Genomic DNA, 20,025 nt, shown 5'->3' on the forward strand with positions numbered 1-20,025 from the left:
GGGAAGGACTTGTAGGGACGTCTCCCTCTCGGTTGCTTTCCCAGATGTTGCATGGCAGTTGTAAGCCATGACCTTTGGACTCTGCTCAGTACTGTTTTCCTGAACAGACATTTAATGAGCTGTATTATTAATGTATGCCAATGAAACATCAAATTGACTCTTGTTCCATGGAGTATATATACATAGTTGCTAAAGTCAGTTACTAGTAGCATCTTCCAGTTTCTGCTACGGTTTTTATTTGTTTGTTTGTTTTGTTTTTCGAGACAGGGTTTCTCTGTGTAGCTTTGCGCCTCTCCTGGAACTCACTTGGTAGCCCAGGCTGGCCTGGAACTCACAGAGATTCTGCTGCGTTTTTATCTGAACACCACCGAAGCGTTTCACAAAGTATAGACTCGGTATTCCTCCTGTCCTACTGTCCAGTTGTTCCTGCACTCAGTCCTTCTGCTAAACTATCCTGATTGCTGAAGTAGTTCAAGAGATGTTTGCAGGTTGAATGTTCGGATTTACAGACCTGATGGCACATGACTTTTCCTGGGAAGACATTAACAGATGTCTCTTCACCCTGCACTAATGACAGCGCAAAGGATGTTACTTACCTGAGTGTGGGTGGCAGTTTACTTACAGAGCATGAGCAACTCAAATGCAGGTGCATCACTGAAAAGCCTATCCAGTGGGGGTGACCACTCAAAAAGCTGCATACCCAGAGCTCCCTGAACAACGTTCAGGCAGCTTGGCTGACATGAAAGTCTCCTCTTCCTAGCCATTGTTACTCCTCATATAACTTTGAGAGGGTGTCTGTGTTTGCTTTTCTATTGCGGTGATAAAAAATCATGACAGAAAGTAATGTGGAGAGGAAAGGGTTTATTTCACCTTATACCTTACAGTTGTAGTCCATCATGAAATAAAGTCGGGGCAGAAACTGATGGCAGAAACCTGGAGGCAAGAACTGAAGCATGGATGAATGATGCTTACCGGCTTGCTCCTCATGGCTTCCTCAGCCTGCTTTCTTATACAACCCAGGACCATCTGCCTAGTTGTGGCACTGCCCACAGTGGGCTGCGCTCTCCCACGCCAATCATTAACCAAGAAAATAACCTACAGACTTGCCTATATGCCAATCGGATGGAGGCATCGTCTCAATTGAGGTTCCTCTTCCCAGATAAACTCTGGCTGTGTCAAGCTAACAAGCAAAACAATATGCAGGCCAAGCTAATAAAACAATATGCAGCTAACCAGGACAGAAGGAGGGCTGTGAGTCTTCTAAGTTTCAGAAGCTGGCCCAGCATCATGGAGTTTCTGAGACTTGTGAGCCAACCCCTTCCCCCTAGGAGGGGATGTTTCAATTCTGAAAATAGACAACACTCGAGGATGGCACTGACATCGAACTCTCAGCCAAACCCAAAGGCAACGGTCTTACCATATTAAATCTATCAACTCGACCATACTGACTGACATTATATGTTGGCTTGTGTGGACTGGCCCTCACTACTTCTCCAGTATTCTCCCCACCCCGGAGGTGGCTCCGAGCTTTGCTCTCTGCTAATTTTGTTCTGTTTGAGGCTCTGGCATGATCAGTACTGTGTTCCACCTCTGAACCCTTGCCCTGAAGATCCCTGCATCCAAGTTTTCACTCAAATCTAGTTTTCAAGAACCGAGTGATGGAATTGGATCCAATAAGCATTTAATTCATGCTCTATGTATTTATAGTTTTGAAAAGGGGTCTTTCTATGTGGCTCTGACTGGCCAGAATTTGCTATGTAAACCAGGCTGGTCAGGAACTTGCAGTGATCCTCCTGCCCTAGCCTCCCTAGAGTGCACAGGCTGAGGTCTGCACCACCATGACCCACTATTTACACAATTTTAATACTATAATTTTAATATTTTTCTTCTGTCCATTCCTCCTTCCCCTCTTGCAGTCCATATTCTTCTGAAGTAAAAGCTGATAATTTTTTTTTTAATTATTTTTAAAGATTTATTTATTTATTATGTATTCAGTGTTCTGCTTGCATGTGTCCCTTCAGGCCAGAAGAGGGCACCAGATCTCATTACAGATGGTTGTGAGCCACCATGTGGTTGCTGGGAATTGAACTCAGGACCTCTAGAAGAACAGCCAGTGCTCTTAACCTCTGAGCCATCTCTCCAGCCCTGATAATATATTTTTAACTTCCCGTCATATTAATAAAGCTTTCTTTCCTTTGTATTGGACTGGTTGAATTATTCAGCATGATTCTCACTGCCATTAGGGTTTATTGTTTGTTTGTTTTGTTTTTCAAGACAAGGTTTCTCTGTGTAACAGCCCTAGCTGTATTGAATCTTGTTCTGTAGACCAGGCTGGCCTCGAACTCACTGAGATCCGCCTGCCTCTGCCTCCCCAGTGCTGGGATTAAAGGTGTGTGTGCCCTAAAGTGTTTTATTAACTCTCAAGAGACTAACCTCTCCTATAGTGGGCTCTTATCAGGAGCTTTTGGATTCGAGCTTTTTCAACTCAAAATCTGAAATACTTCTCTATACCGTTTAACTGGGTCGGCTCCCCGCCCTTCTGCATTAAACCATTGGGTTTCTAAGTCTTCTGCCTTGGGAGACAGAGGCAGGAGGATCTCTTTGAGTTTGAAGTTAGCCTGGTATAAGTATCAAGTTCTGAGACCAGGCAGGGGTACTTAGTGAGACCTTGTCTCGAACAAGAACACACACACACACACACACACCAGAACAAAACCCAAAAAACCACCCAACCATGAAACAATGAAACATCCAACAATTTCCTTCAGAAAGAGGTGAAGCCAAGGCGATATAACGACGCAGAACGTTCCAGCTCTCTATCTAGTCCTGCCTGCGTCTTGCTCAGGTTCCCATTACCTTCAGGATACCTGCCCCGGGTCTTTGGCAGGAATGCCCTTCTTTTAGTGACTGCGGGGCCCGAGTCTACAAACTTGCACTTCATAAACGCTGCAAGTGGTGGCGTCGGACAGTCACCTCAGTAGCCTGGAGACCGAAGCAGGAGGGTTGCCACAGGTTCGAGGATAGCTAGGACTGAGGTGTGAGACACTGTCTTAAAAAAGAACAAAACTAGCCAGGTGGCGCACGCCTTTAATCCCAGCACTCGGGAGGCAGAGCCAGGCGGATCTCTGTGAGTTCGAGGCCAGCCTGGGCTACCAAGTGAGCTCCAGGAAAGGCGCAAAGCTACGCAGAGAAACCCTGTCTCCAAAAGCAAAAAAAAAACAAACAAAAAAAGTCCTGCAGGAACTCAGGGCTCTCGAACCCGATCAGCAGCGGGCCAGCGCAAACACCGGCGGGAATCACAAAGACACAGCCTACAAGGCGCCTGCGCGTCCGCTCAGACAGCAAGTGGCGCGAGCGCCCACGCCGATTGGCTGACAAAAGCCGGCACTCCAGCCAATGAGAGCGTTCCTTGTTGAGCGTGCGGCGCGCAGGAGTCTGGGTGCTCCGGCCGTTGCCGTGGAGACGCCGGGCGAGTTCCGGGGAGTCGGGTTTGCGGGTGGCCCCGGGGTGTTCGCGCGGCTGTGGTGAGCCGGAGGAGGTGGAACCACGCGGGAAGGCCGCGGCTCTCGGCATCCTCACGGCCGCGGGGCCGAAGCCAGGCCGGAGACCCGCCGGCACCGGACCAGGCCTTCTGCCCATGCCGGCGACTCCCGCCGCCGCCCCGAGGTGTCCTGGGTGGGTCACTGAGACTGCAGCGCGAAGCCATCCCTTTCTGTGCGTCCTTTCACTCACCTTCACCGCAGCCCAGCGAGGTGAGTGTGGTACTAGTGCCATTTACAGGGGGTGGAAACGGAGGCCGAGGGGAGGTTTTAAATGATTGCAAAGTTCCCGGCGCGGCTTACACCGGCTGCAAACCATTCCTCTGAACAGCCTCCCTGGAGGAGGCAAGGAGATCGACTTCACCCGGCACCCCCGGTTTCTGCACCTGTGGATTTGGACGCTGCTTAACGCTTCAAGACTTGACTTCTCCTAGGTCAGGAGTGTGGCCAGGTGAACTCTATGGGGCGAAAATTCCTTCTCTGTGATTCATTACTTTGTTTAGAAATAGAATTTAGAATGGTCTCCTTCAGGGGCTGGCAAACTCTTGTCGATAACTTTATAATGTGTTGTAAATGTAACAAGAACAACAATACTTTTAATGATGTTTTAGATTTGGGGTGGCTATACTCTGGGTCTCTGTGAGTTCAACCTGGTCTACATAGTGCGTTCCAGGACAGTCAGAGTTGCATAGTGAGACTCTTTGATGAGCCCCCGGGCAAAAGATTAGGCGCCACCATTGCTTATCTATCACTGGATTACAGTGCTGAGGGGTTTAAAGTACTTTTCTTTATCATGTGACATTGGGCCGTGGAAACTATACTTTTAAAGTTTGGGAACAGACTTGCTATGACAGTGCATACTTGTTATCTCGAAGCTTGGTCTACATAGCAAGTCCAGGCCCATTTTGCTGGGGCTATATAGTGATTTCTTGTCCCCCCCCCCAAAAAAAAAAAGGTGGGGTGTGGTTTGGAAATTTGAGAATCTAAAGCGATTAATGTGCTATTCTTAGAATAATGGAACTGCTAGTCTGGGAATTTGATAAATGATTATAAATAAATTGAAATTCCCCCCAAATCCAGAACTCTTGAGTGCAGAAATGACTGCACAAGTGGAAATGTTGCACTATGAAACTTCGTTCCATGTAAAAATTAATCTTCAGGCCATCTGTATAAGGCTATATGAAACAAGTAAATTTTGTGTTTTGACGAGTCTCATCAGGAAGATATCTTATTATATACATGCAAAAATTGCAGAATCCAAAGGAAATCTGAATTCCAAAACATTTTTGGGACTTGTTTCTCCTCTTTATTTTGTAACTGTTCTTTTTTTTTGAAGGTTGATTCATTTTTACTTTATATGTATGAGTGCTTGCTGCATGCATGTTATGTTCGTCATGTGCATGTCTGGTACCAAGGAAACCGGGGTGTTGTGTTTCCTAGAACGGACGTTAGACTCAGCCGCTGTATGGGTGCTGAGAGGTGAACCCAGGTCCTCTGCAAGAGCAGCAAGTGCCATTAAGTGCTCAGCCATCTGTCCAGCACTCTTCACTGTTTTAAAGCTGCTTCTGGGTTCATGGTAAACAATAAATATGTGACCCAACATTCTTGAATTGCTTACACACACAACGATACATGATAATCTCAGGTGCATAACTGAAAAGCTGGGGTCAGGTGGGTCATGCACTCTTTATGGAGATGCACCACCAGCAGCAACTCAGACACTCAGTACGTTTATTTTATACATCTGAATGTGTTTTGTACTTTTGGATCCAAGCGGTAGATATTATTGAATACAGCTGAAGAAGGAGGCAGGTGTAGCTAGTCTGGGCAGGGGGCCCTGGTAGGGTAGCAGTCTCAGCTCTGAACATCCGGGAGGAGGAAGCTGCAGGGACATTTTCTGCACACAGTCAGCAATGGCACATGGACTGGGCGAAGACTTGGTGGGTCCAAGGCATTGGGGTCCTTGGCAGCCATGCCCATGTCAACAGTACACATGTACTCAGGACTTCATGTGCTCCTTACATATTTACTCAGGCCTTCCTCTGCTCCCCACGGTTTTTTGTGAATGTACCATGCTTTGTGTATCCATTCATAAAATGATGGACTTTTGAATTGTTTCTGCCTTTTGCATATTATGAATAATTTTTTATTAATCTTTGCTTTGGCGTATTACTTGTGTGGATGTTCCATAGTTAATTTATCCATTCTCTTTATAGCCATTTAGGTTGTTTCCATTATCTTGCAATTACCAACTGCTGCACAACAAATAATCCTAAGTACATGTGTTTTTGTACTGTTGGAGATGTGTCTTCAGGGTAGAGGTCTAAAAGTACAATTCTGATTGAAATGTAATTGCAACTGTAATTTTCTGAGGTTTTGTCAAATTGCTTTCCAGGAGGATTGTATCACTTTTCATTTATGTGAGAATAGTACTGTTTTTCCACAATTTCAGTCAACATTTTGCTTACCCCCCTTGCCTTGAGACAGGAGTTCATTGTATAGTCCTGACTGACCTGGAATTTGCTATTTAAAATAGACTAGGATGGTGTTGAACTTGCAACAGTCCTCCAGGTGCCTCTTTTTCCTGAGTGTTGGGATAACGGGCCACCATGCCCAGCTTAAAAAACAACAACAAAAAATTATTTAACTAATTGACAGATTATGGGGGGGGGCATGTGCTTGCCGCAGCACCAGTGTGGAGTTTAAAGAGGGCAACTTTGTGGAGTTGGTTGTTTCTTTCCACCTTTATGGGGGTTCAGGGGCTTGAACTCAGGTTTCTTCATCATCTGAGCCATCTTGTTGGTAAAGGCACTTGCTGCCAAGCCTGATGACCAGGTACTGTAGTCACTGCCTCCTAAAGGTCATACTGTCTGCCAGCATAGCCTGACTGAAGCTCGTGAACCTTTTGGGCAACACGCTGAAATTGAATCAAACCATAGAACATACACACTTGAGTGTCATTCTGGGCCTGACCTCTTTCTGCTACATGCACTGGTACCTCTTGTTTCAACAATTAAGGCTTTATGTTGTATGTGTTAGTATTGGATAAAGCCGATCCCCTTAGAAGATTTTTTGTTTTGTTTTGTTTTGGTTTTTCAAGACAAGATTTCTCGGTGTAGTGCTGGCTGCCCTGGAACTTGTTCTGTAGACCAGGTTGGCCTCGAACTCACAGAGATCTGCCTGTCTCTGCCTCCTGAGTGCTGGGATTAACGATGTGTGCCACCACCGCACGGCTTGGTTGTTTTGTTCTGTTTTGTCACTTAGTTCTCGATAGTCTTGTGGTTTATTTTCCCGAAGCACCTTTCGTGTCGTCCTGTCTGTTGTCTTCTTGGTGTTTTTCCTGGGGCCACAGAGAGTGTGTGGTAAACTTGGGAGAACTGACATTTTATGTAGTTGAATCCACCCAAGGAGAAGAGATGCATTTATTCTTTCGTGTTTTCAAATTTCCCTCACATAAATTGCAGATAAGGACTTAATCTTGTTGCTACTATAGATGGAATTTTTTTGTGTTATCATAGTTTCTGTTTATGGTTTGTATGCATCAATTTTATATTAATCTTTAGATGATGATGATGATGATTTTTTTGGTTTTTTCAAGACAAGTTTTCTCTGTGTAGCCCTGGGTGTCCTAGAACTCACTATCGACCAGGCTAGCCTTGAATGCAGAGATCCACCTGCCTCTGCCTCCTGAGTGTTAGGATTAAAGGCATGGGTCACCACTGCCCAGTGAAGATTTTAATTAGGTATGTATATATGTTTGTGTGTGGGTATGTGTCCATGAATGCAGTTGTCCAGGGAGGCCAGAAGGGGGCATCAGATTCCCTGAGCTGGAGTTACTTGATGTTGGTGCTGGGATCCAGACTTGTGTCCTGGGCAAGAGCAGTGGGTGCCCTTTTCTGCTGAGCCAGCAGCTCTGTACCAATGGGCTTCATGCTAATGGTATCCTTGCTACTTCACTGAGTCCTTGTATTATTGTATAAGTTTGCCATTGACTGTGGGTTTGAAGAGTTTTTTTCTTAAGGTAGTCTATTGTATTATCAGCACAGCAGTTAGTAACACTTTTACTTTTTATTCACTTTTCTTCCTTCCTTTCTTCCTTCCTCCCTCCCTTCCTCCCTCCCTCCCTCCCTCCCTCCCTCCCTCTTTCCTTTCCTTTTCTTTTCTTTTCTTCAAGTGTTTTCTTGTTCATAGGTACTGCATTTTGTCAGATGTTTTTAATCTGAAAAAAGTTAATGTATTTTAGAACGTCTATGTGTAGTTGCCTGTCTGTATATCATCCTGATCACACAGTACCTGCATAGGCTAGAAGAGGGCACTGGATCCCCTGAACTGGCTTACAGGTGGTTGTGAGACGCCTGATATGTGAACTGAATCTGGGTTCTCAGCAAAGGCAGCCAGGACTTTTAAGTGCTAAGCTGTCTGCTTATGGAAATAATTTTATGACATGGTTTAATTGTTTTCATTTTTATATTTTGTTACATTTATTTTAGTTTAATTTGCTTTTTTTTTATTGAATGTTTTTCTTTTATTCTACATCCCGACCATAGTTTCCCCTTCCTCCTCTCCTCCGGTTCCCTCTGCACCTCCCCTCCTCCCCCCCCCCACACCAATCCACTCCTCCTCTGTTTCTGTTCAGGAGGGGCAGGCCTCCCATGGGTGTCAACAAAGCTTACCCAGAAGTTTTTCGTTACTTTTCTCACTGAACCTGGAACTTGTCAGTAGTTTAGTGATGAGGGACCTCCGGAGGTCTTCCTGTCTCCGTCCCCTCATTCTCGTCAGTAGTTTAGTGATGAGGGAACTCTGGAGGTCTTCCTGTCTCTGTCCCCTCGCTCGTTCCAGGCTCGCTGATGCACACTGGGGCTCCGAGCTCAGGTTCTGGTGTTTGCACAGCAACCATTTTATCGGCAGAGTCATCTCTCCTTAGTTACAGGCTTTGATCAGATCTGTCTTGGTTTTCATGTTTGTGGAAAGGTGTATGTGTGTTTGTACTTGCCATAGTAAAGATGTGGAGGGTAAGGACAACTTGGGTGTTAGTCCTTGCCCCCTGCCCCGCCCTGATTTTTTCAAATTAAGACCATTATTGGGGTTAGAGAGATGCTTCAATGGTTAAGAGCATTGGCTGTCTTCCAAAAGACCCAGATTAGATTCCCAGCACACACATAGCAGCAAACAACTGTCTTTAACTCTAGTCTTGGGGCATCTGATGTCCTTTTCTGGCCTCTGCAGGCACCAGGCACACATGTGGCACACAGACATACATACAGGCAAAACATCTATACACCTAAAATAAACACGAATTTAAAATATTACTGTGTGTGTATGATGTTTGTGTGTGGAGGTTAGAGTATACTTTTGGGGAGTTGGTTCTCTCCTTCCACCTCTGTGGGCTCCAGGGATTGAACTTGGGTTCTCAGGCTTACATGGCAAACACGTTTACCTGCTGAGCCATCTCTCCATCTCCGTTTACTTGATTTGATTTTTCTAAACTTTAATTGTGTGTGTGTGTGTGTGTGTCTGTCTGTCTGTCTGTCGGGGTGGATGTACACATGACACAGCACACATGCAGAGGTTAGAGGACAGGTCTGTGGAGGTTTTTTCTCTTCCGTGTTTATGTGGGTTCTGGGGATTGAACTCGGGTTGTTTCCATGCTGAATCATCTCATTGGCCCTTCCACTTTGTTTTGAAATCAACTGCTGTGCACACCAGCCTTCCTGGTCTGTGAGCTTCCAGAGCATCTCCTTCTCCACCTCTCATCTTGCTATAGGAGCACTGGGATCACAGACATAAGATTTTTTTTTTTCAAAGATTTATTTATTTATTATGTATACAGAAGAGGGCGCCAGATCTCATTACAGATGGTTGTGAGCCACCATGTGGTTGCTGGGAATTGAACTCAGGACCTCTGGAAGTGCAGTCGGTGCTCTTAACCTCTGAGCCATCTCTCCAGCCCCAAGATTTCTTATCTGTAGTTTTGTGTGTGTGTGTGTGTGTGTGTGTGTGTGTGTATGTGCACATGGGTGCAGGTGACCCTGGAGGCCAGTAGAGGGTGGTGCACTGTCTGGAGTTGGCCTTACAGGTGGTTGTGAGTTCCCTGACATGGGTGCTGGGAACTGAGCTGTGTTCTCTGCAGTGCTGAACCATCTCTGCAGTCCTGCCCTGTCACCTCTTAACACTGTCATATTGGGAACCAGATTTCAGGGTGAGTGTTGGAGCGGACAAATACTACTCAAACCACAGAACTCTCCAGTACCCTCCTATGTCTTGAGCACACTATGTCAGAAACATAGATGCAAATGTTTAGTCTTTTCACAGCACCAGAACAACAGCAATAATAAAGTAATGATAAGTAATAACAGAATAATAATAAATTCACAAGGTATGGCAGTTTCAGCTGCACCGGTTTGCCAGTTACTCCCACTTTCCTTGATAAAGCTGACTGAGGTAAACACAGATTCTTTATCCTAGTATTAGTTACTAATATTGACTTTAGGTTACACATTGCAGATTACACAGTAACCTTTTTGCGATGGTGACTATCTCCATACAAGAGCATGCTTCTGGTAAAGGATCCCCTCCACCCCTCTTCAGAAGAGAAAAGGAAGCAAACACTGGGTACAGCAGCCCAGTTCCTACTTGATGCATGTGAAATGTCCAGGTGGTCAGGAAATCACTGTGGTTTAGCCATGCACAAACAGTTGTCTTGTGTGGTGGCTGCCTCACTGCCCTCTCTCAGCCTACAGACAGAAAGCAAGCAAGGCTTACAGGAGAATGCTCCTTCAGGAGGAAGCTCGCTCACTCGCTTTCTCTCTGTCCCTGTCTGTCTGTTTGTCTGTCTCCCCTCCCCCACCCCCACCCCCCGCCCGCCTTCACTCTCTCCCCAGAATTGCTGTCAGGGGGCAAGAGGCCACAGCAGAGTTCAAGAGGGTTCAGAAGTCCTGAGATGTAGGAAAGCTGATGGAAATGCAAATGGTGTCCACCTCTGGGGAAGCTGTTGCTGTTGTTAGTCAGATTGCTGCTGGTCGTGGCTTTGAGAGCAAGACTGCAGACTGAGTCCATTTGCAGAGGGGAAAGGACAGTGTTGGTCCAGATGATCACATGGGCAGACGGACGGACGGACAAACAGGAGAGCAGCTAGCACAGGCAGCAGCACTTGGGTAGGTTCTGTCAACAGCTGGGACTGGGCTGAGCGGGAGCTCCTGGGAAAGTTGGGAGTTGCCTGCCTGTCAGCCCTTGATGCCCACCCCAGACAGTCAGGTGATGGTTGCTGGGGACTGTGGCCAGTGCAGTGCTGGGTATGTGTCCAGGAAGTTGTTGGGCCTAGTATTCCTGATAAATTTTTAGTATACCCATGTGCTCCTACAGTCCCAGTTCACTTGATACGTTGACGGTATGGTAACCTTTCTACTCCCAGGAACAAGTCAGTTATCAGTTTGTGCTGTGTGGGTGATGCTGAGTGGATGAACGGTCACAGGTTCACCATGTACGTAGTCATCCTTCATTCTCAAAATGGAGTCCCCGGGGGCAAGGCACAGCCTGAAGAACCAGAATTTTATACAATATAGACTTAGAGCAAGCAGGCCACAGCCTGATCTCAACATTCTCCCTGCCTGCTGGTCCATCCTCTCTATTCCGGATATACATCGCATAACTGGAACCAGACAGTGTTGACTCTTTTGTGTATGGCATCTTTTATTTAGCTTAGTTTTTACAGGTTCCTTCATGTTGTAGCATGTACCAGAATATTATTTTATGAATGGACAATGGTGTTTCATGGACTTTCCCTATTTTATTTGTTCATCAGTTTATGGATATTGTGGTTGCTCCACCTTTTAGCTCTTAGGAATAATGCTGCTATGTTCATTCATGAGCATGTTTTGGTGTGTCTGTGTTTTCTTCTGAGATCTGAAGATATGAACTTCCAGATCATATGCTAATTCTGTTTGGCATTTTGAGGAACTGCCAATGTATTTTCCATAGGGTCCGTTTTATATTCCCAGGAACAACATGGGAAGTTCTAACATCTCACTCTCTTGCCACCCCATCATATTTTACAGCCTTCAAACTGGTTTACCTCCCTTTAATTCTGTTTTTTCCCCATATTTCTAAGACATAGCTGGGCCCCAGCATAGTACTGCTGTTGGCTCTTCCTGAACCCCCTGGTCCTGTTTCCTTTGTAGGGGACTGTGGACTGGCACATCCTCTACCAGTGATGGGAAGTGACCCTCCATGGTGGTGCTGAACCTCTGAACATGGTAAGAACTGATGCCGGCCTGAGTTGTTGGTGACAGTGTTGTCACTGGGCTCCTGGGGTAAGGGGAATTTTCCTTGTGCAGCCTTCCTGAACGGAAGGCTTTTGGTACACCTGGGGGGAGGATACTGACTGGCTGTTGGCTTGTAGGGCTTCAATCACATTTGTAGGAAAGACACTAGCATGACATGTTTCATTGGGATTGATATTCTGTTGTTTGTTTTGCTTTTCAAAACAGGGTTTTTCTGTCTAACAGCCCTGGCTGTCCTGGAACTCATCTTGTAGACTAGACTGGCCTTGAACTCAGAGATCCGCCTGCCTCTGCCTCCCGAGTGCTGGGATTAAAGGCCTGTGCCACCATGCTCCAGCTGGGATTGTTACTCTAGCACACAGGTCTTATACTGTGTTAAGTACAAGCTGGGTGCTCCCAGCCTCTGTTCCTTTCGTGGTGGACAGTATCCAGGGTTTACCCTCCACCCTGATTGGCAGCGTCCCACAGATAAATTCTTATTCTGGTTTTCTCCTCGAGGTGATTGTTGGTGGTTCATTCCTCCATAGCTTTTCATAGTAGCCTAGAATATGTTCTGAAGCAGGGTTGTACTCATCTGAGCACTGTGCTGCTCTTCCTCTGAACTCATTTCTAGATTCGAATTGCAGCCTTAAATGCCAGCTCTACAATTGAAGATGACCATGAAGGAAGCTTTAAAAGCCACAAAATCCAGACAAAGGAGGCTCAGGTATGTACTCTAAGATCTTCCTCTGAGGGAGACCTTGCTGCTCATTTTCAGTGAATTCAGGCATCTCCTCAATGGCGTTCTCAGGGGAACTTGCATTGTGCTGATGGCTGGCTCCACCTCAGGTTGAACTTGTTTCACTCAGGAGATAGTCCTGCTGAAGAGCTCTATCTTCTTGCCTCTTGCCTGTACTCAGTGGTGCCTACATCTCTCTCTCTCTCTGTGTGCCCAAAGGGGACTCTCTTTCCCATTAATGAGGTCTGGACACTGAGTAGTAGAATTTCTTTTGCTGTAGAGGTGTGGCTGACAGTTACCTGGGCAACAACTCATAGCCTTCCCTTTACACACATTTTTGGTTTAAAAGGATCAACTTTTGTGTGGTGTAAAACATTTCCTATCTTGGTTTACAGGAAGCAGAGGCTTTTGCCCTATACCACAAGGCCCTGGATCTACAGAAACATGACAGGTTTGAGGAGTCTGCCAAGGCCTACCATGAGCTCCTGGAGGCGCGACTGTTGCGGGAGGTGAGGCCCTGGTAGGCTGGTCTGTGGGCTTTGAGACAGAGTCTCACTTTGAAGTCCAGGCTAGTGTGAATCTCAGGGTTCTCCTAGATGCTGGGATTGCAGGCAGGGAACACCCTACCTAGTGCTTCTCAGTGTCTGTCTATCTGTCTCTTGTTTTGCACATGTGTACATGTGTGTGCATGTGTTTGGTTTTAGTTTTTTCTTTTTGAGACAGAATGTCATGTAGTCCAGGCTAGTCTTGAACTTGTGTAGCCAAGGCTAGCCTTGAACTGATTGTCCTACCCCCACCTCCTGAGTGCTATGCTGGCTGGCTTGGAATTCTCTATCCAGACAGGTTGACCTTTAACTAACAGAGTTCTGCCTGCCTCTACCTCGTGAATGCTGTGATTAAAAGTAAATATCACTACGCCCAGATACTTCTCTTTTTAGGGGGTGGGGTTCAAGACAGGGTTTCACTGTGTAGCCCTGACTGTCCTGGAACTTACTCTGTAGACCAGGCTGGCCTCGGACTCACAGAGATCCACCAGCCTCTGCCTCCTGAGTGCCGAGACTAAAGGCTGCCTGGGCCACCACACCTGGCTCTGGCAATAGTTTTTATGCAGTGATTTCTTGGAAGACTTAATGTTTTTAAGGCATTGCTATGAAAACAGTGGTGAAATAACTTTTTAAGTTAAAGATGTTTACAATCCTTATGCTCTTTGATCTCATGTTCACATATGATATCCAGGCTAGGAATTAGTGTCCTTTTATTCTAGAGTTCACTGACACCAGCTCTTTAGTTGGAATAGCTTGTGGGTAGCTGTGTGATGATTCAGAGCCAGGAGCTTGGCCTCCTGACTTCTAACCCAGAGATTTCTGGGGCAAAGCTTTAGGTTCTGCCTGCTCACCCCAGGAAACCTCTTCACACTTGTCCCTGAATAGGGGGACTGGCTGGGCTGGTTTTTCAGAACTGATGGATGTTACCAGCTACATTGAGCACTCACCCTGATGCAGCAGCAGGGTGGAGAGGGGCTCCCTTGTCCTTGATTCCCCAATCTCTGCGGAGTGCTTCATGGTAGTTTGGCCTTTCTTATATGATTGGAGCTGTTGGGTCTGCGGAGACTATGTGCAGCACCTGCATTTCCCAGGTGAGGTGGACCAGGCTGTCTGAAGCAGTGTCTGGCCTGGCTCCTGTGGATTGCTTGCTGGAGCTGCAGGCCTGTGGTGTCATTTCTGCCTCTGTTTTCTCTCAGGCAGTTTCATCCGGAGATGAGAAAGAAGGGCTGAAACACCCTGGACTGATACTGAAATATTCCACATATAAGAACCTGGCCCAGCTGGCAGCCCAACGCGAAGATCTAGAGACAGCCATGGAATTCTATTTGGAGGTATAGAGTTGATAGTGCTCAGATAGCCGTTTAGAAAACCAAGGAAGAAGGGGTATGATGTGGTCTTGTTGACCGAAAAGAAGAGTTTGTAGGGGTGTCCCACCAGGCTCTTGTTCCCAAGGCATTATTGAATGCAGAAAGGCCTGGAAAGCCAGGCTTAGGGACTAGGATGGACTAGTGCAGAGGATTATATGTGAAATTTTCTACCATCAGTACACATGTGACTGTAGGTGACTTATTTAATCCATTTGAACCTCCAGGTCTATACCAATGTAGTGGGAGAAAAAAAAAAAGAGTAAAGCTGGGCATAGTGGCACATATCAATAAACCAAACGGTGGAAGGGCTGAGGTTGGAGGACCACATTGCAAGTTTGGAGCAAAGTAAACAAGTTGGTGAATTTTAAGTACGAAGACCAGAGCCTGACACCTGTATTCAGTGTACTCTAGTCTTAATAACATTGGCATTATTTCTGTTGCTCTCTCTCTGGGTATCTCTAGTGTACCAGATTGTAATATGAATTCCTAAATGGTGTTAATAAGATATCCAGAGCCAGATATGGGTAAATGCTGAAAGATCAGAGAGACAAAGGAACAAGCCACAGCCACATCTCACCTCACTAACTCCACGAATCCTCTGACTGAAGTCTTCTAAGTCCTCACCTGAAAGGCTCCAGCTGAAAAAGCCCCTAGCTGAAATGCCTTTAGTTCCTGTCTCCTCATACCTTATATACCTTTCTCTGCCCAGCCATCACTTCCTGGGATTAAAGGCGTGTGACTCCCAAGTACTGGGATTAAAGGTGTGTGCCACCACTGCCTGGCTCTGTTTTCTCTCCTAGACTGAGTCAATCACATGTAGTCCAGGGTAGCTTTGAACTCACAGATATGCAGACAGACTCTGCCTCCAAGTGCTAGGATTAAAGGTGTGTGCCACCACTGCCTGGCCTCAGTGTTTAATCTAGTGGCTTGTTCTGTCCTCTGATCTTCAGGTAAATTTTATTAGGGTACACAATATATCACCACACCCGATAGTGTGCCAAGTGCTCACCATGCAATTTTAGGCCATTTTGCAAGGAGGGTGAATTTATCCTTATTTCAGTGATGAGGACACAGGCTTAGGTCATTCACCTAATTAATGTTGGAACTGTGGTGTGAACTAAGGTCTTCTCAAAGCCTATAATTTTTCTAGAATCATATAAGACTCCCATATTTTCTTTGTATCCATTTCCTCTTCTTTTGATTTATTTTAAAGATTTGTTATATATTTTTTTAAAGATTTATTTATTTATTATGCATACAGCATGTATGACTGCAGGCCAGAAGAGGGCATCAGATCTTGTTACAGATGGTTGTGAGCCACCATGTGGTTGCTGGGAATTGAACTCAGGACCTCTGGAAGAGCAGTCAGTGCTCTTAACCCCTGAGCCATCTCTCCAGCCCGATTTGTTATATTTTTTAATTATGTGTTTGTGTGAATATGTGTGTGTGACTGCAGGTGCTTGTCAGTGCCTTTGGCTTCAGGTCCCCCTGGAGCTGGAGTTACAAGTGTGAGCTGGCTGATGCAGATGCTAGGAACCAAACTCGCATCCTCTGCAGGAGCAGCGAGTGCTCTAAACTCTGAGCCATCTTTTCAGCAGCTCCTTTCCCCCTCCCAAGTATGCACGTGTGCACATGCCCTCCTCAGGAACATGTCCAGCTTTTTTAGTACAGGGTCTCTTATAGGCCTTGAGCTCAACCAGTTAGAAGTAGTCTAGTTGTCCAGTGAATCTCAGGGACCCACCCTTTTCTGCTGGCCCCAGAACGAGCATGCGCAGCATTGTGAATGGGTTCTGAGGGTCAGACTTGGGTCCTCCTGTTTGTTAGGCAAGCGCTCCACCCACACAGCTTTCCCCCAGAGTCCTCTTTCTCTTCTTACCCTATTAAATGTGCGAAGCACACACGTTTCCATTAGCGCAGTATGTGGAGACGATGTTCTAAGTTAAATAAATTAGCTCAGGTAACATTTAAAAAAATAAGTGTTGTGTGACAGTTCTCATGTATTTCAGGGCTATGAAGGGAGGATAACCTTGAACTCTTAACTCTCCTCTTCCCAAGTGCTGGGATTGTAGACATGGGCTTATTATATAACTTGTATTTCTTGAGGAAGATTTCATTATGTGGCCTATGCTGTCCAGAAACTCACTTTGTAGCCCAAGTTGGTCTTGACCTTGCTGTCCTCCTGCCTCAGCCTCCAGAGTGTTGGGATTACAGGTGTGAGTCACATGCCCTGTTCCATGTGACTTGTCTTGGAAACATGTGGCTCCCGAAAGTGAGCCCACTCTATTAGTTATAAGTGGTCAGGCACACTCCCTTGCCATTGCCCTGGGTAATTGAAGGGCTGGGGCAGTGCCTTGTCCCGTCTATCCCCGCCTTGCCTGCTCACTGAGAAATCTGATCAAGAGCATTCATGTACCCTCTGCTTATGCTGCTTCTAGGCAGTGATGCTGGATTCCACCGATGTCAACCTTTGGTATAAAATTGGACACGTGGCCCTGAGACTCATCCGGCTCCCCCTGGCTCGCCATGCTTTTGAGGAAGGGCTTCGGTGTAACCCTGACCACTGGCCCTGCTTGGACAATCTCATCACTGTTTTGTACACCCTCAGTGATTACACAAGTGAGTCGGGACAGAGGAGCGAGGTCAGTTGGGTAAGCTGGTAGCAACCTTGATCTGGTTAGAGGAAGAATGGAGATGTTTTTACATATCGGCTCTATTCTGTTTTCCTTTCTGGGTTAATCAGATACTTGTAAGTATTGCAGGAAGATAATAGTACTGTATTCTAAATGATCCCCCCTTTCCTTTGTACATTGTCCTGTCTTTTGGGTGGTTGTTCTTTTGGTTCTTTGAGAAAGGTCTCCTATGTCACCTAGGCTAGTCTTGAACTCAAAATGCTTGCCACATCAAGTGGCTTACTGTCAGACATTTATTTCTCATAGCTTTGGAGGCTAGGAAGTCTAAGATCAGGGTGCCAGCAGATTGGTGCCTGGTCTTGGCTTCTGGGTTTGCCACCTCTTGTATCTTTAATTGATGGGGTGGGGTTGAAAAAAACAAGAGGGAAGGGGAGCCCACTTCATGTGTATGTGATACTAGAGGTATAATTCATCCTGAAGCAAGATTCTTCTCTACCCCTGGGCCTAGCCAGATAGTTGATGTGCTCCAAAATATAATGGTGGGACATTTGTATTATAAACATCCCCTTGTCTATCCCCAGAGTGAGAAACAGAAAAGAAGGAGTGAAAAGTTCCAGATAAACCTAGAACTTAGTAAGGCAGATTTCATGAAGTCTTTAGGTTCAGGAATAATTGTCTTTGGTTTGATGCTCTTGTCCTGTAGGCCACTGGGTGGCAGTGCCACTCTCATAGCTGAGATGCCCAGCTATTTTGAAGGTTGTTAGCCCACAGCTTATCACTGTGAACTCCTTAGATTCTTTTTTTTTTTAATTGCCACAGTTGTTAAATATGGACTCATGGGTCAAGGCCGTGCAGGACAGTCATAAAATCTGTTTGCTTCTGGCACTGGCTGTCCTCCTCACCTGCAGGTGTGTGTTCTGGTGTATTCTGGATATTAGTCTCAGCAGTCGTTAGTAACGGAGTTGGTTAAGATGCTGCCTCACCATTGTTGTGGTGCAGTCTTTGATTCCAGAGTGGGGCATTCTCCTGGTACTGACTGGAAGGCTAGAGTTCTGAAAGCACTCGTCGCTCCTAAACTGTTTCTCTCCTGCTAGCATGTCTGTACTTCATCTGCAAAGCACTGGAGAAAGACTGCCGATACAGCAAAGGTCTGGTTCTCAAGGAGAAGATCTTTGAAGAGCAGCCTTGTCTCCGGAAGGACTCGCTCCGAATGTTCCTCAAATGGTAAGGCCTGCATCATGTCACCATGTGTGGCTGGTAAGCATCAGGAGCATCCTTTGTCCCCATCTCTGTCCTGATCTGTGTGTAATTGGAGTCTCTGGACGCCAGGGCTTCATCACCTGTGCTGACCTCATCAACTGGCTTCCTTTGGCCTGTTTGTGTGTTGTTTGGTAAGGTTAGGGAATAGGGATTGAACTCAGGGTTACACCCCTGCCAAGATTTGTCACCAGTGCTGCCCAAATTCAGTATCCCAAACACGCCCCGATCTTGTCCCACCTCTGCCATGCCTCCAGAGCAAAGCTCATCCCTACCTATATTACCCAGAGGCCCTCTGCAGCTCAGGCTCTTCCTTCTCTCTCTTTACCTGTAGCTGGAGTTTTCTCCAGTCCTGCCTGGTCTACGGTCAGGACAAATCTCTCTCACCCACCAGTCCCACAGCTGCTCAGACCCAGCCAAATAAACACACAGAGACTTACATTGCTTACAAACTGTATGGCTGGGGCAGGCTTCTTGCTAATTGTTCTTATATCTTAAATTAATCCATTTCTGTTAATCTATAAGTTGCCACGTTGCTCGTGGCTTACCGGTATCTTAACATCTTCTCATCATGGCAGCTGGCAGCGTCTCTCTGTCTCAGCCTTCCACTTCCCAGAATTCTCTTCTCTGCTTGTCCTGCTTATACTTCTGCCTGGCTACTGGCCAATCAGCGTTTTATTTATACAGAGCGATATACACAGCATTTACCTCCTGCTTTTCCCTCTCTGATTTCTCTGTTAGAGCCGCCTCAGTGCCTGGCACATTCCTGCCTGGCCCCGTGTGACTGTGAGTGTCTGGAGTGAACTAAGTAATGTGTCTGGGGAGGTTAAGTCTCTCGGGTGGCTGTGTGGAGTAGTCCTCCTGGAGGCACCAGGACAGTCTGGACACACTGGGAGGGCAGGTATTTGTGTCATCTCAGGCTGTGAGTAGTCACCCGAGATCTTTCTGTATTTTGGAGACACCATTGATTTTGGTGAACAAAAATTTGTCTAATGACATTGTTGGAAACAGATAGTTGAGGCTTTCCTTTCCTGTGGCTTTTCAGACAGAAAGATGATACTATTAATACATACAAAACTCTTTGCCCTGTTGTGAATTGTGGAGGGAACAAATGGCTTTTGTGATTTCCAGCGTATGTGGGTATTCGAATGCTGATCACTACCCGTTTGAGGTCAGAGTCACACTGTAATTTGTATTCAGGAAAAATCAATTATTGATGAAAGGGTATTAACTTAAATGTATCCCTGTCTGTAAAATTTTAGCACTGACTCTAGTTTAACACTGTAATTTCCTCCTGTTTTCTACACTTTTAGTGACATGTCAATTCACGATGTGTCAGTGAGTGCAGTGGAGACACAGGCCATTATAGACGAGGCTCTGGGGCTGCGGAAGAAGAGGCAAGCTCTGATCGTGCGGGAGAAGGAACCGGACCTGAAACTAGTGCAGCCCATTCCTTTCCTCACGTAGGTCATCCAGTTTCTCTAGGAATATTGGGTTGGCTGGTAGGAAGGGAGAAACCCCAGACCAGATCCGGGGCTGGAGGCAGGGGTAAGGCTGGTGCACAGTGGCTAGAGAGCTGGAGGCATGTACCTACTTGCAGGCTACTAAAAAACAGGTTAGCTCTCTTGAGCATGCCCAGTGTAAGCTGCTTGCCCCAGCCACTAGGAATATTCCTGTCCTTCTCAGTCTT

General features: G+C 46.2%; 1 protein-coding gene across 3 annotated transcripts in view; it reads left to right on the plus strand.

The window, feature by feature from the left end:
* Positions 1 to 3,433: 3,433 nt before the first annotated feature.
* Cabin1 (calcineurin binding protein 1) overlaps positions 3,434 to 20,025 on the plus strand; it is a 126,825-nt gene continuing 110,233 nt past the window's right edge. For 2 of the 3 annotated variants that reach the window (XM_028874232.2, XM_028874234.2), the window contains exons 1-8: positions 3,434 to 3,752; positions 11,717 to 11,791; positions 12,432 to 12,524; positions 12,932 to 13,045; positions 14,278 to 14,412; positions 16,884 to 17,064; positions 18,173 to 18,302; positions 19,649 to 19,798. In XM_028874232.2, coding sequence (XP_028730065.1) covers positions 11,789 to 11,791; positions 12,432 to 12,524; positions 12,932 to 13,045; positions 14,278 to 14,412; positions 16,884 to 17,064; positions 18,173 to 18,302; positions 19,649 to 19,798 — 806 coding nt within the window. In that variant the 5' untranslated portion in view covers positions 3,434 to 3,752; positions 11,717 to 11,788. Of the gene's footprint in view, positions 3,753 to 10,420; positions 10,694 to 11,716; positions 11,792 to 12,431; positions 12,525 to 12,931; positions 13,046 to 14,277; positions 14,413 to 16,883; positions 17,065 to 18,172; positions 18,303 to 19,648; positions 19,799 to 20,025 lie in introns of all 3 variants that reach the window. The other variant, XM_037199671.1, reaches the window with a different exon arrangement.

The sequence above is a fragment of the Peromyscus leucopus genome, chromosome 16_21 (assembly GCF_004664715.2).
Source record: "Peromyscus leucopus breed LL Stock chromosome 16_21, UCI_PerLeu_2.1, whole genome shotgun sequence".
NCBI classification, from domain to species: Eukaryota; Metazoa; Chordata; class Mammalia; order Rodentia; family Cricetidae; genus Peromyscus; species Peromyscus leucopus.